The sequence below is a fragment of the Spizellomyces punctatus genome, assembly GCF_000182565.1.
Source record: "Spizellomyces punctatus DAOM BR117 chromosome Unknown supercont1.5, whole genome shotgun sequence".
In the NCBI taxonomy this organism is placed as follows: domain Eukaryota; kingdom Fungi; phylum Chytridiomycota; class Chytridiomycetes; order Spizellomycetales; family Spizellomycetaceae; genus Spizellomyces; species Spizellomyces punctatus.
In genome coordinates this window covers 866,259-888,636 of record NW_015971541.1, presented here as the reverse complement: position 1 = coordinate 888,636, position 22,378 = coordinate 866,259, and the positions used below count along the sequence as shown (strand labels likewise).

At 47.9% G+C, this 22,378-nt stretch overlaps 12 protein-coding genes across 12 annotated transcripts in view; 5 read left to right on the top strand and 7 right to left on the bottom strand.

The window, feature by feature from the left end:
* The window catches only part of SPPG_03408 (uncharacterized protein), a gene marked incomplete at its 5' end in the record, with an annotated part of 4,632 nt that extends 2,714 nt beyond the window's left edge, over positions 1–1,918 (top strand). The window contains 4 exons of the mRNA XM_016751677.1: positions 16–118; positions 175–827; positions 897–1,397; positions 1,461–1,918. Of these exons, the coding sequence (XP_016609650.1) occupies positions 16–118; positions 175–747 (676 nt within the window). The 3' untranslated portion in view covers positions 748–827; positions 897–1,397; positions 1,461–1,918. The remainder of the gene's footprint in view (positions 1–15; positions 119–174; positions 828–896; positions 1,398–1,460) is intronic.
* SPPG_03407 (uncharacterized protein) lies at positions 1,889–2,834 on the bottom strand. The gene has a single exon (XM_016751676.1). It carries the CDS (start codon positions 2,801–2,803, stop codon positions 1,943–1,945), a length of 861 nt encoding a protein of 286 aa, XP_016609649.1. The 5' UTR covers positions 2,804–2,834; the 3' UTR covers positions 1,889–1,942.
* A 423-nt stretch (positions 2,835–3,257) lies between these two features.
* SPPG_03406 (uncharacterized protein) lies at positions 3,258–4,223 on the top strand. Its single transcript, XM_016751675.1, has 2 exons — positions 3,258–3,489; positions 3,563–4,223. Exons 1-2 carry the CDS (start codon positions 3,334–3,336, stop codon positions 4,055–4,057), a joined length of 651 nt encoding a protein of 216 aa, XP_016609648.1. The 5' UTR covers positions 3,258–3,333; the 3' UTR covers positions 4,058–4,223.
* Positions 4,095–6,018, bottom strand: SPPG_03405 (UDP-N-acetylglucosamine diphosphorylase). Its single transcript, XM_016751674.1, has 2 exons — positions 5,598–6,018; positions 4,095–5,469 (listed from the first exon to the last, which is right to left on the bottom strand). The coding sequence occupies exons 1-2, from the start codon at positions 5,929–5,931 to the stop codon at positions 4,322–4,324; spliced, it is 1,482 nt and encodes a 493-aa protein (XP_016609647.1). The 5' UTR covers positions 5,932–6,018; the 3' UTR covers positions 4,095–4,321.
* A 39-nt stretch (positions 6,019–6,057) lies between these two features.
* Positions 6,058–7,108, top strand: SPPG_03404 (HAD hydrolase, family IA). The gene is made up of 4 exons (XM_016751673.1): positions 6,058–6,133; positions 6,201–6,329; positions 6,404–6,523; positions 6,584–7,108. The coding sequence occupies exons 1-4, from the start codon at positions 6,095–6,097 to the stop codon at positions 6,980–6,982; spliced, it is 687 nt and encodes a 228-aa protein (XP_016609646.1). The 5' UTR covers positions 6,058–6,094; the 3' UTR covers positions 6,983–7,108.
* On the bottom strand, positions 6,959–8,378 carry SPPG_03403 (uncharacterized protein). Its single transcript, XM_016751672.1, has 6 exons — positions 8,206–8,378; positions 7,809–8,126; positions 7,650–7,732; positions 7,538–7,583; positions 7,369–7,482; positions 6,959–7,310 (listed from the first exon to the last, which is right to left on the bottom strand). The coding sequence occupies exons 2-6, from the start codon at positions 8,040–8,042 to the stop codon at positions 7,173–7,175; spliced, it is 615 nt and encodes a 204-aa protein (XP_016609645.1). The 5' UTR covers positions 8,043–8,126; positions 8,206–8,378; the 3' UTR covers positions 6,959–7,172.
* Positions 8,379–8,708: 330 nt separating this feature from the next.
* On the bottom strand, positions 8,709–9,294 carry SPPG_09113 (uncharacterized protein). The gene is made up of 2 exons (XM_016757268.1): positions 9,128–9,294; positions 8,709–9,061 (listed from the first exon to the last, which is right to left on the bottom strand). The coding sequence occupies exons 1-2, from the start codon at positions 9,209–9,211 to the stop codon at positions 8,861–8,863; spliced, it is 285 nt and encodes a 94-aa protein (XP_016609644.1). The 5' UTR covers positions 9,212–9,294; the 3' UTR covers positions 8,709–8,860.
* Positions 9,295–9,330: 36 nt separating this feature from the next.
* On the bottom strand, positions 9,331–10,647 carry SPPG_03402 (uncharacterized protein). Its single transcript, XM_016751671.1, has 4 exons — positions 10,218–10,647; positions 9,904–10,116; positions 9,741–9,830; positions 9,331–9,676 (listed from the first exon to the last, which is right to left on the bottom strand). The coding sequence occupies exons 1-4, from the start codon at positions 10,413–10,415 to the stop codon at positions 9,587–9,589; spliced, it is 591 nt and encodes a 196-aa protein (XP_016609643.1). The 5' UTR covers positions 10,416–10,647; the 3' UTR covers positions 9,331–9,586.
* A 112-nt stretch (positions 10,648–10,759) lies between these two features.
* SPPG_03401 (uncharacterized protein) lies at positions 10,760–13,104 on the top strand. The gene is made up of 5 exons (XM_016751670.1): positions 10,760–11,045; positions 11,123–12,093; positions 12,154–12,574; positions 12,649–12,758; positions 12,830–13,104. The coding sequence occupies exons 1-4, from the start codon at positions 10,817–10,819 to the stop codon at positions 12,744–12,746; spliced, it is 1,719 nt and encodes a 572-aa protein (XP_016609642.1). The 5' UTR covers positions 10,760–10,816; the 3' UTR covers positions 12,747–12,758; positions 12,830–13,104.
* On the bottom strand, positions 12,888–14,502 carry SPPG_03400 (uncharacterized protein). The gene is made up of 6 exons (XM_016751669.1): positions 14,308–14,502; positions 13,948–14,232; positions 13,856–13,871; positions 13,429–13,799; positions 13,186–13,344; positions 12,888–13,118 (listed from the first exon to the last, which is right to left on the bottom strand). Exons 1-6 carry the CDS (start codon positions 14,433–14,435, stop codon positions 13,061–13,063), a joined length of 1,017 nt encoding a protein of 338 aa, XP_016609641.1. The 5' UTR covers positions 14,436–14,502; the 3' UTR covers positions 12,888–13,060.
* Positions 14,503–14,671: 169 nt separating this feature from the next.
* SPPG_03399 (uncharacterized protein) lies at positions 14,672–16,312 on the top strand. Its single transcript, XM_016751668.1, has 2 exons — positions 14,672–15,522; positions 15,589–16,312. Exons 1-2 carry the CDS (start codon positions 14,819–14,821, stop codon positions 16,169–16,171), a joined length of 1,287 nt encoding a protein of 428 aa, XP_016609640.1. The 5' UTR covers positions 14,672–14,818; the 3' UTR covers positions 16,172–16,312.
* SPPG_03398 (uncharacterized protein) lies at positions 16,215–22,313 on the bottom strand. The gene is made up of 17 exons (XM_016751667.1): positions 22,096–22,313; positions 21,542–22,028; positions 21,172–21,472; positions 20,774–21,103; positions 20,601–20,704; positions 20,352–20,536; positions 19,794–20,289; positions 19,505–19,725; positions 19,288–19,448; positions 18,788–19,233; positions 18,580–18,722; positions 18,333–18,518; positions 18,049–18,272; positions 17,477–17,980; positions 17,287–17,417; positions 16,969–17,226; positions 16,215–16,889 (listed from the first exon to the last, which is right to left on the bottom strand). The coding sequence occupies exons 1-17, from the start codon at positions 22,305–22,307 to the stop codon at positions 16,374–16,376; spliced, it is 4,905 nt and encodes a 1,634-aa protein (XP_016609639.1). The 5' UTR covers positions 22,308–22,313; the 3' UTR covers positions 16,215–16,373.
* Positions 22,314–22,378: the final 65 nt, after the last annotated feature.

The following is a 22,378-nucleotide window of genomic DNA, read 5'->3' as shown; positions in this document are numbered from 1 at the left end:
ATTCGCACGTTTGAGATCCAATGCTGTATATGCGCGAAATTACACGCATTGTGAGATTCATCCTAGCATGATCCTTGGCATTTGCGCTAGTATTATTCCGTTTCCGGATCATAACCAAGTAAGTGGGCAATATACTTTCATGCATTTGACAGGAACTGATCTGGTTTCTTGTAGTCTCCACGTAACACCTATCAGTCAGCTATGGGTAAACAGGCTATGGGCATTTTCCTCACAAACTATCAAATCCGTATGGACACAATGGCAAACATTCTGTTCTACCCGCAAAAGCCGCTTGCGACTACCCGTGCTATGGAGTTCATGCATTTCCGAGAACTACCTGCTGGTCAAAATGCGGTTGTGGCTATTGCTGTGTACTCCGGCTACAATCAGGAAGATTCCCTGATCATGAGTCAAAGCTCCATTGATCGAGGACTTTTTAGAAGTATGTATTATCGAGTGTACATGGACACCGAGAAGAAGGTCGGAATGATGGCCAGTGAAACGTTCGAAAAGCCGTCAAGGGACAGCTGTCTGCGGCTTAAGCATGGAACGTATGAAAAGCTGGACAACGATGGGCTAATCGCACCGGGCGTCAGAGTCGGCGGCGAGGATATCATTATCGGAAAAACTGTGCCAATCAAAGAAGACAGCGCTGAGATGGGTCAGCGTACCGCAGCTCACACCAAACGGGATGCATCTACTCCGCTGAAGAGTACGGAAAACGGCATTATTGATCGGGTAATGTAACTACAAACGAGGCAGGATTTAAATTTGTCAAAGTCCGCGTTCGTTCCGTTCGTGTGCCGCAGATGGGTGATAAGTTTGCTGTGAGTATCGCCGCCGGTGCTGTGTTAAGCTATCAAATTGTTTGACTTAAAATTTATGCAACCGCACAGTCACGTCACGGTCAGAAGGGTACTGTAGGTATAACATATCGGCAAGAGGACCTGCCTTTCTCAGCGGAAGGTATAAGTCCGGATTTGATTATCAATCCACATGCTATTCCATCACGTATGACAATTGGGCATTTGGTCGAATGTCTGTTATCCAAACTCGCAACCTTGACCGGTGTGGAAGGCGATGCGACGCCATTCACCGATCTTACAGTTGACCAGATATCGAGGGCGTTGGAGCAGTTTGGGTACCAAAAGCGCGGTTTTGAAGTATTGTACAATGGACACACTGGCCGGAAGCTGCAAGCGCAAGTTTTCTTTGGACCGACATACTACCAGAGGCTGAAGCATATGGTAGATGACAAGATTCACAGTCGTGCACGTGGGCCCGTGCAGATTTTGACCCGGCAGCCGGTGGAGGGTCGTTCCCGTGATGGAGGTCTACGGTTTGGAGAGATGGAACGTGATTGTTTCATTGCTCATGGAGCTGCACAGTTCTTGAAGGTAACCTATCGTCTTCTTGGTCAAACAGTTCTATGGTCAACCTGATGTTTTTGCTTCGCATAGGAACGTCTTTTTGATGCATCAGACGCCTATCGTGTTCATGTTTGCGACCGTTGCGGTCTCATGGTGATTGCAGATCTTAAACGTAACAAATACGAATGCCGATCCTGCCAAAATACGACGGAGATATCACAGTTGCATATACCGTATGCTGCCAAGCTACTGTTCCAGGAGTTAATGGCAATGAATATTGCTCCACGATTGTTGGTTTCGGGATGACCTATTTATGTATATTGCATGGGGCACTAGTTAGGAGGAGGTAAAGATGGAGGGAGGGGTACTGTTGTTCGTTGTATACTTTTGTGTTTATAATCGCATGGATGACGGCATAGAGAATGCTGCTGAAAGGGCAACAGACTATGACGATCGCAAAAAGAAAATGCAAGGGATAGTTTTCAAGAAAGGGATGTGGGCGGAAGAATGTCCGTTCTTCCAGAATAGAAATGGATGTGAGCTCAGAAATGTCGCTCCATGATATTGTTATTTTATTGACCAGTCAATGATTGTCGCAGTGTTAGGGTCAATTGCTGCAGATGTTGCTGTGTCTGACATATCCGCTCGTTAGCATGTTTATACAAAAACCCTAGCTGTTCATTCTCAGCTTCTTTGAATTCCTGCTTATGCTGAATCTTGCTCATTTTCTCCAGTTGATTAACCAAAAGCAATACCAACTGTTGTCTCTCCTTTCGCTCCTTCTCAACAACCGTGTCCAGCTCGACTGCGACCTTCGTCCTCCCCGCACGTTCTCTAAAGAGATCCAGCTCCAATGCTCGACACTTTGCACGCAACTCCTTGGCCGCTTGTCCCTTAACGCTGACAAGCTGCCGATTCAAATTCCGGATCTGGTTTTGGAGATTTGCGATCGATTTTGCCGAGTCCAGTTGACATGATTCCAATGACGTTTGAAGGGCATTTTCCCTACTTTGAGATGCTCTGAGTGCAGATTCCAGAGATTTGATCTGGGATGCCTGTGATTTTGTAGCATGCGTTAAGGTCTTCAAATGAGCTTTCAGGAGAAACAGAAGACGAGCGGAGATGAGAGCTGTTGGTTGGTGCGGTTCGGAAAGGGGAGGATGAGACAGATTCGCGGATGGTGTAGTTGGTCGACGCGGGACCGCAGGTTGATCATGAGCGTTAGGAGCCAGGGATTTCTTAGTGAGATTTGGTACGTTGGACTCCTTCAATAGCTCCTCTAGCTCCCGTATCAACGGATCTACTTCCGTATTTCCTTTTTGATGATAAGATCCGGGGCGGGAACGCTTTGATGCCCTTGGATAGATCAGAGTATTACCAACATCCTTCGCGTCAAAAGATGCTGGAGATTGCTGATACGAAAGTCCCGTCATAGCCCCTTCTGCTGCCGTGTAGGGGCGGGCGCTATACTTCAGCCAGGAAGACAATTGGGACAAACCTCGCGTTCGTCCAATGATGAGGTAAGCCTCAAGCCTCACATGGCTATAGCTAGCTACGGATGAGAATGGCTGCTTTGCAAACAGCAGGCGACAGCAACCTCTATGTGCATTCCGTTGCCCATTTCTACGTCGTGTCTCTTTGTCCTAATCGCCGTGGTAGCCTTGATCTGTGAAAGTTGTCATCCCTCAGATCTGAAGGAATCGTATATCACAATGGATTACAGATATTTTGTGGATGAATTCATGCCCATCCTTCACATGATGCGTTGTGTTTGGTGTTATGCGCACAATACTCTGACTTGCGACAGCACACACACACTGTCGGAGCACAATTACCAGACGATCACCCAGCTAAGCACCACTAAGCCACCCACTAATTGAAGTAGCTGCAAATACACGAGTGTGGTACCTTCGCCTGCCCATCTGGCCCTTCAATCTGCCCCGTCACAAGCTCCTGTTCCACCATGAAGGCGAACATAACTGCAGCCATAGCAGGCTTCTTCGTGCTCATAGCGGGAGCCAGCGCCACGACGCTGACCTACAAAATGGACCCACATGAGCGTGCATGTTTTTATACTGCGGCCAAAAGTGCCGGCGAGAAGATTGCGTTCTATTTTGCGGTACGTTGAACACACGGTGTGATTTCCATTGTGTGCTCTGTTTGACACGATCTGCACTCCATTCGTAACTTAGGTTCAGTCTGGAGGTTCTTTTGATATCGATTACGAAGTAGTGGGACCAAACAATGTGCAAATCTTGCAAGGCCAAAAAGAGCGTCAAGGCGACTTTGTATTCTCTGCGTCCGGTCCCGGAGAGCATTCTTTCTGCTTTTCGAACCGCATGTCAACGTTCACAGAGAAAGTTATTGACTTTGATGTCACTGCCGAACACGAGAGCCACCTTACGTCTCCGGTCGGACACGATCTAAGTGGGAAAGAGGACGCTAAGAAGCAAGTTCGCCCATTGGAGGAGAGTATTGAGAATCTGAGCGACACACTCGGTGGTATTCAAAAGCAGCAAAAGTACTTTCGAACGCGAGAAAACAGAAACTTCGATACTGTGAAAAGTACCCAGAATAGGCTGTTTTGGTTTGGGACTTTAGAAGTGCTTATGGTGGTGGGCACGAGTCTTTTCCAGGTTTTTGTTATTCAGACCCTCTTCAACAAAAGTGGAAAGACACGAGTATGAAGGTGGCCGGACAGTGGTTTGAGGCTGCGGCTCCAGCCCGCTATGTATACACATAGAAACTCAAATGAAATTTACATTGGATCTCATGAATATGGCTATGAGTGCAAATTAAAAACCCAATGCCTTCATATTCTATGCTGCGAGCCATCTCGCTGTTAAATCTCTTTTAATGTTCACTATACCATACACGATTAAAATGAGTGTCCATACCCGAGAGGATCTGGCCTCCAATCCGATGCTACGCGTGTATCTAAGTAACTAAAACTAGACAATATGAATCTCCCGAACGTCCTGTGGACCATCCAATATTTTGGGAGTTGTAATGGTGGCGTGCTTGAGAGTTTCGAGACCCTCTCCAGAGTATGATACTAGCGGGCTAATTTCAAGCACAGGGACATCCGTAGGGTCTTGACCAGCACCTTTAACAACCTTAGCTCCAGCGGCTTCCGCAAACCGCACACATTGGCTGAGAATGTCCGCGCGCGAAGTCTCGGGAGAGTCGCTGCCACTTCCAGGGGCATTCTTCAATGGAGAAAATTCTTCCTTGCGAGCAACTTCCAGAACCGCCATTCGTTCGGTGAACGGGAAGACATCGAAGATGAACATTTCGAGCTTGATACCATTGTTCTTCTGAGGAACAATTTGCTCTCCAGTGGCAAGGTCCACGTGCTTAATTTTCTTATGTGCAATATGGTATTCCAGCTCCCCTTCCAATGCATCAACACGACGAAGAAAATCAACGGTGTAAAAGTGGTTCGCAATGTTTGCAGCATTGTACACGAGCGTTCCGTCGTCCTTACGGAGAGCTGCCAAATTCTTATCGATTTCCGAGTATTCTACCACCGCAAATTTACCATCGCGTAGACAGATGACGCCCACCGATTCTTCGGGAGACGCCTTCGGCACTGCTTTGGCTCCACAATCAGCATTTTGTTCCACGCAGTACCCGATGAAGACCGGGTCCGCTACTTTGACGAGGCAGTTGTCCACACAGTATGTGTGCACGTACGGAATACCACGACGTTCCAAATCGGCGATGACACCCTCCCGACGAAGCGCAGCATATATTCCACCATTGCCATCTGGTGCCACGGCTGGGGCACTCTTTGTTTCCATAAATATCTTACCCTCGTTTGTAAATGCAGGTAACACTCCCTGTTCAAAGAACACTACATTCTCGGGATTCAAACCAAAGAAGTTGTGCTCCCTGAAGAAGGTTGTGGTGGCCTGCTTAGTTGGTCCGGAAACCATGATGTACCAAGGAATAACAATCGCCTCTGTTCCAGAGGCGTAAGATGCGGCCACCTTTTGTAATCTCAAGATGCGCTCAGCCTGTAGCTGGAACAGAGATTTATGTGACGGAAGTCCGATATCATAGCAACCTTTTGGAGCGGAAGATCCGAGGCGAGTACCTGGGACAGAATTAATATGAGTTTTTGACCTTTCAAGATGCTCGTGCCCAATACGTCTTATAGCACTGCATCCCATAGAAAAGAACACACGAAGACCGATATGCATTGCAGGAAATATTTGCACCTACCTTGTCCCCCAGCGAGGAGAATAACACCCACTTTGTTTTGGGCAATAAGTTTCAGTCCTTTCTCCTCCCAATGCTTAATTTTGGCTGCTCCAGTCCCTGCAATGGTAGAGGCAAAGGCCGCTTCAGGAAGAGGCTCAAGCTTGGCGAGCTGCGATTTGGGTGGTGTTGTCGTGGATTTGTGGTAAATTCGATTTACTCGGTCGACGTCGATTTTTGCAAGGTTAGCGAGAAGCTCCTCCCGTTCTCCAGCTGAAAGTTCCTCCCAAAACTGGAAAACATGGCCTTGCCCAGCTTCGATGAACTTATTACGAATGGTTTGGAAATCGACAGGCATCTTGTAACGTGTTTGTGGGAGATGGGATTAAATTCGGTCCTTTGCAATTTCGATGGTCGCAAGATGGTGGCGGCCGTATTAAACAGTGATCGACGCGCTTACATTAAGGGTGCCCAATGATCAGGCTTTCTGAACGCTCTCGCTTCTCTGCAACTGCACCAAAATGTTGAAAAGATCTATAACACACTGCATATTCGACATGGTAGGCCTATTCGGAACAAGCGTCCTCTACTACTCAAAAATAAATAGCTCTCCGAATATTGGTCTAGGACGGGCTGCTTCTTGACACCGAAAGCATATATACCAAGGTCACCCAAACCATTCTCGACAAGTATGCCCCAGGAAAGACCTTCACGTGGGATGTTAAGAGTCGACTAATGGGGACAACGTCGTTTGAGGTACCAACCTCTTGTGCCAAAACTCATATCTGAGCATGTGCTTGGGGCTGAAGTACAGGTCACTTCCTTTGTAGAGCGCCAAGATTGTTGTGCAAGTTTATAATCTACCCATGAGCGTTGAGGAGTACCTGCTAGAGACTTCTGAAATGCAAGAGAAGATGTGGCCAGAGTGTGCGTTACTGCCTGGTGTCGAGGTGTGAAATGAGACTGTCGTTTCCATCGTTGGTGCTAGCCTTACGCGGCGATCTTTCTAGCGCCTGGTCCGTCACCTGCACCACCACAAGATCCCTATCGCCGTCGCAACATCGTCAACCCGCCAAAAATACCTGCTAAAGACACAGAATCATCGACACCTCTTCGACCTATTTGCCTCCGTGACTTGTGGTGACGATCCAGACATTCTTCGGGGCAAACCGGCACCGGATCTGTTTCTTGCGGCCCAGAAAGCGTTGAATGCCCCCATTGCCGAAGCCTGCTTAGTTTTTGAGGACGCCGTGAATGGTGTAGAAGCAGGTAATGCTGCGGGTATGCATACGGTGTGGGTGCCGGATGAACAGATGGTTAATGTCGTCGGGAGGGAAATTGGTGCCACCCTGGTACTAAATACTCTAGAGGATTTTGAACCTGAATTGTTTGATCTACCATCCTTTTGAGGCACCGTTTACATGTAGACAGTGTCCTATAGATAGGTACAGGCAGATAGAGATTGCGAACATGTGTATTTATTCATCTGTGTCGAGATTTTGAATTGGAAAACTTCCGATGTGCCAGCTTAGGGGGCGATAACCGGCTTGCACTTTACTGATGATCCCACCTCATTATATCGTAGTAGCCTGGGAGTTCTTAGGAGGCTGATTCACTCGTTTGAGCATTACAGTCTTCAGGGATTGGTGCGTCCTCTGGTATTGGATCATGGATGACCTTGCCAACATAGAAGTATTGGTCGTGCTTTGCATAGAAGTCTGTCCATTGATCAAGCGTCTGAAGGAGGACGGTTATTAGTACTGCCAGTGGCCTATATTTAATCTACTGTGCCTACCTTGATTTGAGCTTCACTCAATCCTCGTAGATCGTGGGTGAGGTGGGTCTGGAAACAGCCGGTGATGTATGCCCGGGCAGCGTCCTTTCCTGAAAAGAAATTGTACCCTCCACCCTACTCAATAGAATCAGTCACTGGGACAGACTTTTCTGGGATCAACGGTCCTTACCTTCCCATAATACTGCGGGCCGGCGCTGACATCATACACCTTCCCACTGAGTGGCATATCAGCAAAAGAGAATAATCCGTCAACAGTCAAGCTCGCCTTTCTCGTGACTTACTTAATAGCTAGATATATGGGCTTGCTCGGATCTGTGCCATCATATTGGGCCAATTCGGCGGTGGTCAGTGTAATCTCGTGTCGCTAATTGAATATGAATCACTGTCAGTTATAGGGCAAGCCACGCTTGAGAGGCCGGTGCGCAATTACAGAAACGTACGTGAAGAAGTTTTCTCCAATTGGGTATGGGATACCCGAAAGTCAGCGAATCTGTGACTATCCAACTTGTTGCGAGTCCAGTGACAATGATCAGGCCGAGAGTCAAGAGAAAAGTCCCTACACCGCTTGTTGAAGACGTTGTCGTTCGCTTCCGAGGAGAATTTCTCTGAAAGGTAGGCTCCTGTTGTGGTGCGCCTTGGGAGCTGGCGGTCTTACGTTGCTGCAGATGTGACATGGTGACCTGGATCACAAACCTGCCACGCGCTGTTCTTCACTAACAACTGTCTTGCGTGGCTGCAACGGTTCAATTCTGTTCCAGCTAGGGTATTTGTTTACGCCGCAGCGGGAAGCAGCGTGTGAGCACTATCTGCAAAGCTCTCAAGTTGTTGGAAACTAACCTGCCACACTTACACAACAACAGCATCGTGCGCATTTACAGTCAAATAATGTAGCTAAAGTGATGCCTCTCTGGATAAGCGGTACTCAGTTATGTCTCAGCAGTAATTGTATAGCTGCGGACGATCATTCCAAGTGTATCTATTTATTCCTTGCATGAGTGTTCACAATATCGCGGTTACAACAGTCATTATTCCGCATCTTCTTGGGTGTAATCCGGTACTAATGCCAGCGGTATCGATAGCGATTTGGAAGACCAAAGAAGGTGGCTCACGCTTCCGACTCATTAGAAATGGATATGATATGTCAAATATGAACTTCAGTCCGAGCAATTCTGTGGATACTGTGTTCCACCCATTTAAAGGCAAACACAAAATTCCGGTTGCATGATGTCGGTTTACCACCATCGGTCACTCAACACCTTACGCATTTTGTATTCTAAGGGAATAGCATGTGATGAGGTCCTGCCAAGTACCAGACGTCTCGTCCCAGAAATGGCCATTGATGTGCAGATGATGAGTGTTTCTTATATAGGCGGATATAGTTCTATTTTATAAAGTAAAGAACCAGGACTTCCCGAGGATATTCGCTGCAAGTATCCGCCGCTGGATTCACACTCCATGGCGGATCACCAAATCAAACACTCGCAGTTCCCCTTTACAATTCTTCCGGATAATCTCTGCGTTCCCTGCGACGAACTTGCTCTGAATCCGGAGCAGCGTTTCGGCGACGGTGAGTGTGACGAGTATTGTGGAGAGCAGGAAGCACTGGGAGCTCCTCGGGGATATCACGGGCAAATCTCTTGCCGATGCCATTACTTAGGCCGGCCGCAGAAGGTGGAACCATAGCTTGAAACGCCTGTGTACTTCTGTCAGCACAATCATGTGGAATAGGATAGGACAACGAGAAGAGTTAGAAACTCACTTCGAGGGCGTCAATTGTGGCAACAAAAGCACTCAGGACGAGAAACAGACACCACCAAAAGCTCTTGGGAAGACGTGTGTACATAATGCTAGAATGTGAAGCTACTCTTGAATGACAATGAGAAAGACGAAATGCTGAGCTTTGGCAAAGTGTTCCAGCCAGGAACGTCCGACCCGCGACGCGTTACTAAAGGGTTAGGTAATGGACGGGGTAGCGGATAGACAATTTTACGCGAACATAAACAAACGGTGGTTGGAAAAAGGTCACGTAAATTAGCGCCATTATATTCAACGGTTGAATTTGCTACCTATACCCGTCCTTCCTCCGGCGTGAAACCAACTGTATCCACTATGATAATAACGCCAGGCCGGGAAAAAGTGGCCAATCTTATTCTGCAGAACTAGCTTTGAGATGACGCTGCCATAATGGGTTAGGTATATCTGCTTCTGAGTATAGGTGCTAACTCAAATGCCCTTTGAGCGCCATTGCCCCAACCACCAACGCCAATGTCTGCCCTCTGTCAGCTGCAACATTGCCAGTTTTATATATCTAACATCGTATTGAATATGAATTTTGGCCGGGAAAGGAGCGCGACGGGTATTCATTCACTTACCCTATTTATCAGTGGTAAATCTGTGAACTCTGGCAAGTGTGACAACGGTATTGGTTCGCCCTCTATCAAAGTCAACAGACGCAAGCGTACCTATTGAATATACCGCATTCCACAATGAGCTAACGCAAATAACATTATCAGAATGTTTTTATACAATCCTCACCTCCTCGGGCGGTGCTTGCATGCCAACCATGACCACAGCTACGGCTGTCGTTGTATCTGATATGCCAAACTGTCTTATAGCATCGCTAATATTGTTTGTTGGGGAGAGATTGAAAAGGATTTCAGAGTACAGTGATCGTGTTCGCATGATGCCTTGTTGTTGATGTAGAAGCGCTTTCGTGCATGCCATTTGAATTTGAAAGACGTCGACAATCTACAAAAGTGAGTTTTTCAGTGTCGGTTTGTCCCACCTCTTCCCAACGCATTACTCAACAACAAACTTTAGAGGCTTTCAGAACAAGTGCTGTTGCTTACCGTTGCAGCGTTTATCAAAACACATTCCGGAACGCGAGGATCTCCCTTGATGACCAGATTCCTCACGTCAACAGCATTCCGAATATTCCTAAACAGCGTAACGTGTATGTCGGGAAGGGGAGTTGCAAACGGAACTGACGGGACAGGCGAGTCTGGTGTAGGAGGTGTGAATAGAGGGGGAAGCTTGACGGTTTGCATGTCGGACAGGATATTAGATTGATACAGGTTGATACAAGTGTCAGCAGGGTTGGCCAACAAAGCTGCCCGACAGAAAACCCTGATCCTTGAACGTATGCTATTCCGATATCTCAGTGCGGCGCACTGCTGTAGACATTGATGCTCAGAACCGTCGCTGCTTTTAAAGTCTGCAAAAAAGGTGGGCAGGCACCACCCAGCGGAACGCTGGTGGGATCGAAGATCGAGATCGGCAGCAGCTACTGCCACTATGGCAACAACCGCTTTGAAAGCTGGAGGGCTACCCACGTGATTCCGCTTACGCAACGACCCCTGGCTCTTATTGTTCTCGGCGGACTTGCCCAGCGGGACTTTTTTCCCTCGGACGATTCAGTGTACCATCTCCATAACATATCATCTTCATCATGGACACCGTAATTGCTACCGATATTAATCAACAAACCAGTACAGTCGACCCAATGCTGATTGATTTGGACGCGTCGATGACCGCGCTGTCACTAGAATCACCTCCAAAAGAAGTTCAGACCCCATCAACTCTTTTAGGTTCATCTAGACGATCCCCTCAGTGGGGCTTCAGTCGTCCTGAACGTGAGAGAAGAGAGAGTATTGCACTCTTTAGAGCTATTGCTGGCAGTGCGTATTGTTTCCAGTGTCCTGTTTCCTTTCTAATACCATCGAGAAGTTCTCCTAAAGTCCCATTCATTCAATAGTTGATAAACTAGAGAGCATAGATCCCTTCTTCTTGATTGAAGATATTCCTTCCCCACCAATGAGTGATCGATGTGCATCGCCAGATTTTTCAGAATTTACGCTGGCATCGCCTGCTCAGCCGTTCATCTTAACTCAAAGCCCTCCTACGTCTCCTCAATCTTCGACACGAACGCCCATGACAAGCAAATCTTCTGTAAAGCAGTCAACTTCTTCTAAATCTATTCTCAGTGCACAAATATCTCCTAAGCCTTCAATGAGAACATCCATGACGCCTAGATCTTCTGCTCGAGGTTCTACATCTTCTCGGTCATCTGTAGGAGCCACTATGACTCCTCAGTCTTCTGTAAAGTCCCATGCTCCCTTGCGGTCATCCATCAGAGGTTCTACTTCGCCTCGGTCATCTGTAAGAGCCACGATGGGATCTCAGCCTTCTGTAAACGCCACTCCCTCGAAGTCAGCTGTCAAAGCTTCTACGTCGCCTCGGTCATCTGTAGCTCAGTCTTCTATAAGCCCTACTCCCTCGCGGTCAACTGTCAAAGAATCTACCTCGCCTCGGCTGTCAACCACAACATACACAACCCCAAAGTCGTCCACGAGATCCCCTACTTTCCCTAGGTCGTCAACCAGCACTTCCACGGGCCCTAGATCCTCCGTTCAAACCCCTGCTCAGTCTCGGGCGTCGATGAGGTCACCAGCTTTACCCCGTTCGTCTACTGGACAACGTCACCCGATCACATCACTCACCGCCAAATCTCGCGACGATGCAGTTGCAGCCAAGAATATATTGTCTACGCCAGCTTACTCATCGTTCACAACTCCTTCCTCTGTCTTTAGATTTAGTGCAAGCACAGTACTTTCCCCGAAGGTAAACAACACACCCGCAAACTCTGCCAAGGTTACTTCAAAACGAACAGCTGGAAGGCCGAAAACGGCTTTCGGTCCGAAAGGAACCACGACATTATTGAATAAAGTAAGCTAGCATGTCATTTACTAGTGAAGACCAGATTTTGTAACTCCCTTAATCGTGCAGAGTAAGAAGGACATTCTAGAAATGAATGTAGACGTCACCATCAGCGTCCCGCCTGCTGTTGAACCTACCTTGGCCGTCGTTCGCTGCGATCCAATGGAAATTCAATCATACTCCCCACTCGCTACACCACCGTCTGTGAAACCCATGCCGATTACGAAGACTTCATCCAATTCCTCCATGGGCCTCCGAAAACCATCTGGTCTCCCACGCGCATCACCAAGCAAAATATCCAGCCCTACTGCCGTCGATTTATCTAAACGTAAGGTGGGAGACAAGTTTGAAGAGAGTCCCAGCTTGGACCGCACACGCCTCAAGTACAGCAGAGGAAACACGCGTTTGCCTCTGCCCGGCAAGACAACACTATCCATTCCGAAAGCTATGCCAGTGCCTTCCAGAATCGCACGATCGACTCTTCACCCGGGTAAGTGTACACACGGACCTATTGGTACTTTCCAACGTGTACATGACCTCAGTCTCCACATTATATTCGCTTAGATTCTCCTTCCACACGTATGAATCCAAAATCGACGTCTGTAATACCCCCTAAACAATACACGTCTCGGTTCAGACCTTCTCTGCCACAGCGGAACTAGGCGCAACCCCTCGTAAGTATGATATCCATTGGGTAAGAAGGAGTGCGCGGCGTAATTATTGAATCGCGCGGCCCTTCTATTAGGCTAAAAGTTACAGGATCGCGTATGATGAAATGAGCGACTAGAAGACCGTTGAATGATTTTGGGACCGAAACTTTACTATTCATAAGCAAATTTTGAGCCAGAATGTTGGATTTTCTTGTACGAAAATCTATATACATATATTTCTGAATTTACGTTGCTTTTTTTGGTAAGAATGGAGGTTCAATCCACCAGACTAAGAAACGAAAGGAATTGAACCTCTATGGCAATATTTATTTGCCTTCGAAACGCAACTGGAAAATGCCGTCATCTCGCTTTTCCCCATCGTACCTGAGAGACTCTGTTGCGTCAAAAGAGTACACGACGGAGATGTAAGTGACGAATATTATCGGCTCACCCTCCATGCATAATGATCGATTCTCCACGCCAAACAGCGTCAGTCATCCAACCGCGAGGCGTGGGCGCATCGAGCTGTGAAGGGTCGGCCGGAGGAATGTGTATCCAAGTGGCAGTGGCATTCGAGTGGATGTCAAGAATCCATACGTCCTTGGCATATCTTGTTCATGTCAATGCGACAAGTACACATTAACATGCATAACACTATGCAAAGGTAATCCTGAACACTGCATAATGAAATTACCTTCCAGCACCAGCATGTCCGGTGGGCGAAGGATCCTTTTCGCCCATGAAGGTGACCACCTTTCCAATCGCCGGTAAGGCAACAAAACCGGCAACACTTCTCGGACAAGGGGCATCCGAAGACTCGCTTGGATTGATACGCTCCCAGGTGCTAGTCTTGATATTGAAAGCCCAGATGTCATTGAGCTCCGTACCGTTGAAGCCTCCATAAACGATTACTTGGTCCTTAAGGTATGCCAATCCAGGACCACCACGTACTGGGAGGTCAGGATTCGACGGAAGACGCTCCCAGGTGGAGTTTTCAGGGCTGAAGCGGTACAAGTCGTTTGCGCGTCCCTTTTCCAGACAGCCTCCAAAAAGGTATACGTGGTGCTGTCAAAGGAGAATGAGAGCCAATGTATATCAAATTTTGACGCAACCGAACTCACCTCACTTGCCGTCATGCTTGCCGTTGTAGGCGTTGAACGCATCAGACATTTTGGCCTATCGGTACCTCTTGAGCAAATTTACGTATACTAACCTGTGATAGCTACGAGGTGCAGGTACATCTCCATTAACTTGCAATTTGGTCCAGGTGCCGGAGGTTGCGTCAAAAGCAAACATATCTGCCTCCATGGGCGACATCTCCGGTCCTCCACGACCACCGAACAAGTATATGCAGTCTCCCAGCGTTGCTGTAGCATGTCCCACGCGAGGTGTGGGAGCAGTGGCTGCTAAAGGTTCAATGACACCTGCCCATTGCTGCGATACAAGATCAAAGATATGCAAACGGGCATCAATCGGCTTACGGGGCTCCCGTTCTCCACTAGGATTGAAGCAAAGCTGGTTAAAAATGGATATGAACTTGTAAAAAATAAATTGGAGAAACCAACACACAAACCTGAAAATATATGCGCGGTCGCCAATAATGTTCAGCGAGTGAGACGAACGCCCAACAGGGGTGTCTACACTAGAAGCGTCGGCGTTTGCCAAACGGCGCCAAGAATAGGTTATTGGCGACGACATCATTCTAGCAAGACTCGAGTACTTTTGAGTTTTGTTACAAAGCAACAGACGTCGGGGCGATGCAAAGAGCATGGGGGGAACCGAGATGGAATTGGAAAGAGATTCGGCGTAACCGTGGAGGTACACGAGATCTCTGGAGCCATGTGTGGCATAGTCACGTTATATGCACCAATCATCACCTGCCATGTTGCGTAAGTGGAGGTGTCATTCCAGCTGCGGGGACCGCCATCAGCGCCCGTGTCAAGTCTTCCACCCATTTCCTACAAAGCGTCTTATCGCTGCTTCGAATTTCTTACTTGAATACCGTATTCCCCGTTTGGATTTGTTTGTGTATTGCCAGTAGGCAGAGTCAGCACGCCGCTGTACCAGATCCCGCGAGCTCTCTAATGTCAGATTTCGGTCATTCTTCCAATCCCACTGGAAGGAGCCCTATGGCTCCGCCTTCTCCTTCACCTCAACGCACCTTTACTCAGCGCGATGCTCCTCAACCGGGATCCTTTCAAGTTCACCAACCACCATCGACCGCTATCAACGACGCATCCATCAATAAGGACCTCAATACTATACCGGAAAGTGCGAGGTCCCACAAATTATGCATACGCTGCCCAAGTTACCCAAATGAAACGTACTTTGTGGACGTCATGCCCGAGTGGAATATTGCTCAGCTTAAGGGCATGATGTCTGAACAGTTTCCAGGACAACCCGGAGTGGACGAGATGAGACTCATACATGCTGGAAAGCTGCTAGGGGACGAGATGGTAGTACGAGAGATACTGAATAGTTCAAGTCTCCCGACTCCTCCAACGGTTCACCTCGTCATCAAGAGTGGATCCGTATCTTTGGATGCCTCGTCACCTGCGAGACCTAGCACTGCCATATCACCTTCGCCAGAGGATCTGCACTCAGGCTTGCGTCAACGTAAGACGGGTTTAGCAAGGTCAGATGAGACAGGAGAAGGCCAAGCATCCGCGACACCTACTGCGGCACCCCCCATATCTACTCCACCCGCCACTACTCACTTTGTTCCAAACGCCCCTGCTGGACAACCCTTCATGCACCTTGCGGTTCCATATCAAATTGTCATGATCAAGTACGTATCCAGGTCAAAGCAATTGTTATTTGTATGAAAGACCTTACACTTTTGGACACATCATAGCGGAATACCATATGCCATGCACCCGACGGTGTTTCCACAACCATACCAACCCCAGGCCGGGCAACCGCACCTTGCAGCCCCGCAACAGTACGCACCGCCGCCAAACTTGCCGGCAGAGGCGGCCGCTCCGGTTCCTGCTCCTGCACCGGTACAACCCGCAGCGCCCGTACTTAATGCTGCGCCTGGTGCCATCGGTGGTAATGTGGATGACGAATTTGGGGATCGGCAACGTAATGCGCCACAAAATCCATTTTGGCTCCTTGTGAAACTCACATTTTTGGTCTATATCTTCTCACATAATTCGAGCTTGACAAAGATTATTCTCATGAATCTTGTCGCGCTGGTCATCTTCCTAGTCCAAACCGGCCGACTGAGACTAATACGGAGACATGAACTTGAAGCTATGGGTTATAATATTGGACAAGCATACGCGAATCCTAATGATGGGCAAGCGGAAGGTGGAGAAACTGACGTACCCTCAGAGGCACAGCAACCTTCGCAGCGGTCTTTGTGGACGGACGTCAAGGATATTGCATACATGTTTTTCACGTCCCTCGTCCCCGAGAATCACGAAGGGGTTTAGATCTGTTCGAAACTAGTTAGCCTCATGCGCTTGCTCTTTGTGTCTATACCGCAATTATTGTGTTTTCCTTAGAAGGTGCAATTGTACTATATATATTGTAACAAGTTTCATGTCTCTCGAATCTAAATTCTGAAAGTTCCATTTCACTACTTTCGAAACTAAATTCTGTAGTTCCTTTGCACTACTTGATTTACCATGCTATTTACACTTTACCCGTAAATCTATGGTACTTCTCCCAATCGCCTACCAGTGCCTTGAACAATGGTCGTCCTCCGCCGTGGGCATCGAGGCCAGCCAGTACAGCATCCCTTCCGTGGTCTCCGCACAAGTCCAGAAGTGCATACACCCCTTCCATTAACGCGGATTTGGCGGCTGGTGTGAAAGGGCGAGCGGAGGACTGAATGTGAACAATGGTGGAGAGCAGGAACGGAACGTGTTTAGAAAAGGGCTTGACAGTGGTGGAGGCTGACGTTCCCATTGTTGTCATCGTTATACCACCATCAGTGCGGTTTCCTGCCGCGTGCTTCCTGGTGAGAGCCTTTTGACCGATAGCCACCAATAGTCGGGACAAGTTCTCAGCACAAGTGACGGGTAATGGAGCGTATCGGGCCAGTAGAGATGGTGTTTCAAACTGTGACGGGAATTTGTGCGCACTATTTGTCGAATTACGATTCAGTCGTGGTGCAGGTGCATCGATGCGGGGTCGGATCCGGAAGCACTGGTGGTACGTTTTGCATCATTAGCCAAGAATGTGCGGATACATAAGTACTGCAAAGGGACTAAAATGAAGAACGTACAGCAAAAAGTTCCTTCAAAACGCCTGTGAAGCACGGTATGACTTCCACTACAAGGTCTTTGCGTGATCGCAGTAGTCCAAGTAGCAATCGATAAACTGCATCAAATAACTGCAATGCCTCGGGTGGACCCACACTTTCTGGATGGGTAGCATCAACGGTAACCGGAGGCATGGTCGTCTGTAACGGGGAGGAAGTAGAAATAACAGCAGCAACCGAATGGAGAATCAACGCTACATCTGAATGCCGCAAACTCAAAAACTATATATGTCGACGGTTAGTGACTATCCAGCAGTTTTCCATTCGGTAAACCGGCAGTACCTTATCGGCAACAATTTGCGTCAGTAGTTGCAGTATCTCCAAAGCAGTTTCTACTGAGGTGGTGACTTGTATTATCTGGCTGAGTTTCACTAAAATACGGGGGAGCTCTTTACGAACAAGGCCCCTTCCGACTATGCATGGTCCATGATGAGCTTAACTTGACAGCAAGGATAAGATCAATGATACTTGCCTTCTCTATTGTCCCCATTGATCACCAAAGACAGGCATCTCACCAGCAAGGTCGTATCTTCATATCGTGATGGCAGGGTATTTTTCTCGATCGAAACTGCTAGCGACGCTGGCTCACCCTCCAGGCGATCCAAATGGCATGCCAGCAGCTCCGTATATTGCTTTTGCGACGTGTCACGCACCAACGATGACAAGGCCGATGTCATCTTCTTAGCACATTCACTTTCTAGGGTGGCGGACTGTGCATCCTGAGAATTGATTTGCATGATATACCACATCAACGTCACAAGGTTTCGCATCGAGTTTGCTTCAACAGCTGGTGTAATATCCCTGAAATTAGCGGCAAAGGCGGCGACGAAATCGGCACAAAGTGACGCTAAATGGGGCAAGGCTTTGTGTTGTCCATCAAGCCTATTTCCAGTCCTGGAGATGTCGCAAATAAGGCGAATACTTCCGGTAACGAGACCGGCCAGAAACACCAAGCCATTTGAGTACTTGGCCCCATCTGTAGATACGTCATGATGGCAAACTTAAGTGAAAAGACAATTTCACATGAAACACCGTTAATCGTACCTCCTCCAAATTTATAGAACCTCAATAGATGGCAGTATACTTCAAAAGCAAACTGTGCCTCCTTGCAACTACGCTCATTTACAATCTCAGTGCAATCTTGCTGCATGGTCTCCCCATCCAAAGTGAAGTCCTGCAGATTATGGCAAACCATCGCTTGCAATCGCTCAACGAAGTCATTCACCGCATCACCCAGGCCTTCGCAGCAGGTATTTAGCGAGTGTAACCTAAAAACGAGGTCAGGCTTCTCTCAATCTGCGGGATATACGTGTGCTTGTTGTAATTACCGTTCAGGACGAGATTCAGTCCAAGCAGTAATGGATTTCGCTAACGCATTTGCTGGTCGAAAACGATTGATGCTATACGACTTCGGGCAATAATCTTGCACGAACGCAAGCAACCTTTTGACATGTTCTCCAGGAGTCGCGCCAGCATCTTTCGGTGAGGTATCGGCAAGTCGTTGGAGCAGTTTTCTGCAAATCAGGATTAGCATGTGTAGCTGTGAAGCGCACCTGCAGCACCAATAAGAATTACCGGCAGGTTAGCTCTTGAATCTCATATGTCGCAGCAACGATCATATCATTGTAGGATAATGTCGCGGTCGTTTCAGCATCTTGCCACTGCTCATACTGGTCCAAGGACACGAGGTACCATTCCATAATCGCAGGTGATAGAAACTTTTGTTGAATAGATAAGGTCATCAGTACACTTGATCGTACAAGACCTGAAACCATCAACTTACAGTCAAGAGCTTGTTTTGCCGACTGAGCATTAGACGTAGCCCAATTTTCCGAGTGAGAGCGGCAAGTCGTAGCCCGTTTACCCGCCGGTCCAAGTTATCCGTGTCCGCGGAAAGCGACTTATAAAACAGCCTTTCCATAACAAGCAGTGTACCAACTATCATGTCCCTCTCCGTCTGTGAGAAATAAGCAGTTGGCAGTGTATGCAAAGTATCCAACAGCCTTAGAACTCGAGGTAGAGAGTCGGGACTGAGATGAGGCTGGGCACATGCACTGTCCTCAAATAATTCCCCAAGCCGCTGATAGGCATTCATCTTAGCTTCGGCATCTGCAGGGTTGGTTAAATCCAAGAGAATCGAGATCTCCTGACTGTTTAGCGAGGACGGTGACATAATCCCTGCGGTAACGGCTTGTCCCAGATGCTGCAAGAGAACAGGAACGAATGCATCTGCAACGTAGAATGAGGCTGTGCACAACGATGAAGGTAGACTGCTTAACATACCGCGAACGGGTTTCAGCTCGTAAAAAACCGTGCTACTCAGTAGGTGCTTGGTAACGGCTATCAGCGTGCCCTCTCGTGACACGGCTTCAATAGGACTCTTTTCAATGCTGTCGATCAGCAGCCGGACGATGTCCTCAAGCTGGGATCTTTCCGCCAAACGACTATGCAGAAAACAAGTCAACATAGGTGGCAGGTGGTTGGCTACGTGAATACTTACCTGATAGGCACGAGATGGTTCGCAATCATCGACCAGGAGCCAACAATTTGATTGGCACTTGTCAACGATTTGAGCCGCATATCCCATGTCGTAGCAAGGTCGTAGGCTCGCAAGCTCAGGTTGCTCAAAACATCAGTCATCATTCGCACACAGTTCGTATCTTGGCGAGGATCTACGGTAGTACTCGCGATGCGCTCGATGTGGGAGAGCACAATTTCATTCTGGTGAACAACGGTGTAAAGAAAAGGACGAAATTGAAAGACGGGCTCTGAGCAAGGCGGTGATATACCTGTAAATAGGCCACTTTCGGATCACTCAGCGAAATTCTCCGCAGAAGTCCAAGCATGCGATCAATGGAGACTGTTGTCACATGCATGGCCCAATACGCCGGGGAAGCTCTCAATAAGGCAAGCTTCAGTGAAAGCGCTGGTAGCAAAAGCGCATCCGTTTCGGGCAGCTCCAGCTTCCTCCCCGCGTCGCATCGAGCGAGGACCGGATCAATGAAATTGGCTTGCAACTCTCCGATGAGTTCCTCGAACGCCTTTTGCTGGCCTTGGGAGATGTGTGCATTTTCCAGTAAAAGTGAGAGGAGTATAACAGGCAGCTCTGCCGATAGATGAAAGTCACGGCTTTTTCCTCGCGCAGGATCCTTCTCACGCTTCTGCCTCTTGGCTGATCGTCCTGTTGCCTGTGGTTGAAGGCAGTGTTCCTCCAGCTCTTTGCGAAGTAACTGCATTAGTGCAATGGCCTGCGCGGGTAAGAGCTTTTCAATGCATGCGGCAAACCTATAACCACAGAGCAGGTTGGTCAACAATACTAGGAACGATCATTAGAACAATGTACATACTCCGATAAACAAGAAGTGGAGTAGAAAATGGCTTGATTTGTGACGTTGGCCCCCCGTGTTAGCTGAACATGCCGCAAAGCTTCCAGGTACTTTTCGATCAGGTAATCTAAGCGCCTGCATTTTGTAAATGTTCGTAGTAACTCGCGGGTGAATAATTCCGCCTGCAATGTTGCTGCTGCTACAGGCTGATAGAGTGTGAAGGGTTTAGGCAATGCGGACACAGATCCCTGGGCATTGACAAGTACCTACCGTCAAAATGAAAGGCCACACCTCCGCCAGATGTGATTCAATGATGGTGTAGTCTAAAAGCAACAGACAATGCCAGCCTTGAATAATCCTGCTGTGGCAGGTCGCTATCATTTCCGCAATGTCGTAAGAAGTCAAAATATCAAAATGGGCACAGAACAGAAGGTTTCACGTACATGGAAGTGTGCCACCCAGGTCGAGAAAAAACCGATTCAGCTGCTCAAAAAACTGGAGCTGCTTTTTAGATGTTTCATCGTTGGTCGGACGATAGATGTCAGAGCGCTGCACAAGATTCAACAAATCCACGAGAACGTCCAACACGTTCTGAGCGGTTCTCATTGACACGTCAGTTCCCGTCTCTAACATTCGCTTCATCAAATCTGATAATGTTTGGTGAAACTCGAGGAAGAGAGGAAAAGTAGGCTCAGTGGATAATGGCCGCCTCTTTGTCAATTCCTGAGAACTCTGAATGAATAGCTCATATATGAAAGGCAAGGAGTTCAGGACTACAATGGACCCAAGAAACTTCTCTTCAGTGTGGCGATCACAACTAGAACTCCTTGAGACAACGTACCTGCTCTAAATTGTACGCCTGCTCCTGTAGCAAGGGAGCCTCGCAAAAGTTCCAAAAATTGTTTTGGATAGCCTGCTTTTTCAGCTCCGGTAACTGACGCTTTCCCCTCTAGGTGATGTAGCACATTGGCAAACTCCTGCATATGTTCGCGATGAAAGAGGTTGTGCTGCAGAAGGTCCTTCACGAGAACCTCAAAATGGTGCTCAAAGCCCTCAGGCGACGATTTTGCCGGTGAGGTCTTCAGAGAATATCGTAGGGTAAGGATGGGAAGGAAAAGTTTGCTCACGGTGATGCTGAATGTCTGAAATCAGGCCAAGTGATTAATACTTGATTGTCAAGGAAACATTAGCCAAAGGGGTTTTGGTATAACCTTTTTTCTATTGGGAGACTGCTGGGAGATCTTTTGCAAGTGGTACAGAACTATTTGGAGAAACTGGCCAGATGCGGCAGCGATGGAGATGTCTGAGGAGGACGCAATATCGAAGAAGCGGACAGCAGAGTCCGTGAGTGTAACATAGAGCTCCAGGGTCGGGCGTAGAATCTCGTTCAGGTCCGCGGTAAGCCTGCGGAAACATTCGCAAGTGATCCGTGTCAAGCTCTCAATGGCAAGGAGATCATTCGGAGCATGTTTATTGATACGCTCAGATAGAGAATCTGACACGTCGTTCAAAACAACCACAAAGATATCTCCCACCCTCGCCTTTACTGAAGGAGTCCGAGCAACTTTGTTTTTGGAGCTTCCAGTTTTCGTCCACGCACCGCCGGATTCATATCGACGCTTTATTGCCGTAAAGTGATCTAGCAAGGTGCAAAGAAACTGCCAATGCCCGTAATTCAAGTGAGGACTTTCTCCAAACCTAGTACCAAAGTGTCAATTCGTTAAACGTAGGATATAATGTGATGGACGTCCAGTTCGATATGTACTTGCAGCTTTTCCCCTTTGTAGCATTGAACAGCTCTGAAACTATCCAATCAAGTAAAAGTTCGTCCTTTCCAGGAATGAAAATATGCTTAGAATTCCAGAGATCTTGCGCAAAACTAAGCCGTTGCATAGGGCTCTCATTTGACGATCGAAGAGTCCTAGTCACCGCCTCCGCCGACGACGGTGCCAGGTCACTACCGGAAAGGGCCGGCATTTTCTTGAATGTGATCTAAGAATCTTCGCACAAATCTCAGATCTGGCAGGTAAGGAATTTCATTGGTCACA

Bases quoted from the DNA above. Each gene is read 5' to 3' on its own strand.
- SPPG_03407 (XM_016751676.1), bottom strand. From the start codon at position 2,803: ATGACGGGACTTTCGTATCAGCAATCTCCAGCATCTTTTGACGCGAAG.
- SPPG_03406 (XM_016751675.1), top strand. From the start codon at position 3,334: ATGAAGGCGAACATAACTGCAGCCATAGCAGGCTTCTTCGTGCTCATA. The intron at 3,490-3,562 runs GTACGTTGAACA...TTCGTAACTTAG, and splicing joins AGATTGCGTTCTATTTTGCG to GTTCAGTCTGGAGGTTCTTT.
- SPPG_03405 (XM_016751674.1), bottom strand. From the start codon at position 5,931: ATGCCTGTCGATTTCCAAACCATTCGTAATAAGTTCATCGAAGCTGGG. The intron at 5,470-5,597 runs GTAGGTGCAAAT...ATTCTGTCCCAG, and splicing joins TCTCCTCGCTGGGGGACAAG to GTACTCGCCTCGGATCTTCC.
- SPPG_03404 (XM_016751673.1), top strand. From the start codon at position 6,095: ATGTTGAAAAGATCTATAACACACTGCATATTCGACATG. The intron at 6,134-6,200 runs GTAGGCCTATTC...ATATTGGTCTAG, and splicing joins CACACTGCATATTCGACATG to GACGGGCTGCTTCTTGACAC. The intron at 6,524-6,583 runs GTGTGAAATGAG...CGATCTTTCTAG, and splicing joins CGTTACTGCCTGGTGTCGAG to CGCCTGGTCCGTCACCTGCA.
- SPPG_03403 (XM_016751672.1), bottom strand. From the start codon at position 8,042: ATGTCACATCTGCAGCAACGTAAGACCGCCAGCTCCCAAGGCGCACCA. The intron at 7,733-7,808 runs GTACGTTTCTGT...ATATTCAATTAG, and splicing joins ATTGGAGAAAACTTCTTCAC to CGACACGAGATTACACTGAC. The intron at 7,584-7,649 runs GTAAGTCACGAG...TATGCCACTCAG, and splicing joins CCCATATATCTAGCTATTAA to TGGGAAGGTGTATGATGTCA.
- SPPG_09113 (XM_016757268.1), bottom strand. From the start codon at position 9,211: ATGTACACACGTCTTCCCAAGAGCTTTTGGTGGTGTCTGTTTCTCGTC. The intron at 9,062-9,127 runs GTGAGTTTCTAA...AGAAGTACACAG, and splicing joins CCACAATTGACGCCCTCGAA to GCGTTTCAAGCTATGGTTCC.
- SPPG_03402 (XM_016751671.1), bottom strand. From the start codon at position 10,415: ATGCAAACCGTCAAGCTTCCCCCTCTATTCACACCTCCTACACCAGAC. The intron at 9,831-9,903 runs GTGAGGATTGTA...TATATTCAATAG, and splicing joins TGCAAGCACCGCCCGAGGAG to GTACGCTTGCGTCTGTTGAC. The intron at 9,677-9,740 runs GTAAGTGAATGA...ATACGATGTTAG, and splicing joins ATTTACCACTGATAAATAGG to ATATATAAAACTGGCAATGT.
- SPPG_03401 (XM_016751670.1), top strand. From the start codon at position 10,817: ATGGACACCGTAATTGCTACCGATATTAATCAACAAACCAGTACAGTC. The intron at 11,046-11,122 runs GTGCGTATTGTT...TTCATTCAATAG, and splicing joins CTTTAGAGCTATTGCTGGCA to TTGATAAACTAGAGAGCATA. The intron at 12,575-12,648 runs GTAAGTGTACAC...ATATTCGCTTAG, and splicing joins ACGATCGACTCTTCACCCGG to ATTCTCCTTCCACACGTATG.
- SPPG_03400 (XM_016751669.1), bottom strand. From the start codon at position 14,435: ATGATGTCGTCGCCAATAACCTATTCTTGGCGCCGTTTGGCAAACGCC. The intron at 13,345-13,428 runs GTAATTTCATTA...GACATGAACAAG, and splicing joins GGACATGCTGGTGCTGGAAG to ATATGCCAAGGACGTATGGA. The intron at 13,119-13,185 runs GTGAGCCGATAA...AGAGTCTCTCAG, and splicing joins TCGATCATTATGCATGGAGG to GTACGATGGGGAAAAGCGAG.
- SPPG_03399 (XM_016751668.1), top strand. From the start codon at position 14,819: ATGTCAGATTTCGGTCATTCTTCCAATCCCACTGGAAGGAGCCCTATG. The intron at 15,523-15,588 runs GTACGTATCCAG...GACACATCATAG, and splicing joins TATCAAATTGTCATGATCAA to CGGAATACCATATGCCATGC.
- SPPG_03398 (XM_016751667.1), bottom strand. From the start codon at position 22,307: ATGCCGGCCCTTTCCGGTAGTGACCTGGCACCGTCGTCGGCGGAGGCG. The intron at 19,726-19,793 runs GTATATCACCGC...GTTGTTCACCAG, and splicing joins CGAAAGTGGCCTATTTACAG to AATGAAATTGTGCTCTCCCA. The intron at 18,519-18,579 runs GTAATTCTTATT...CCTGATTTGCAG, and splicing joins ATTCAAGAGCTAACCTGCCG to AAAACTGCTCCAACGACTTG.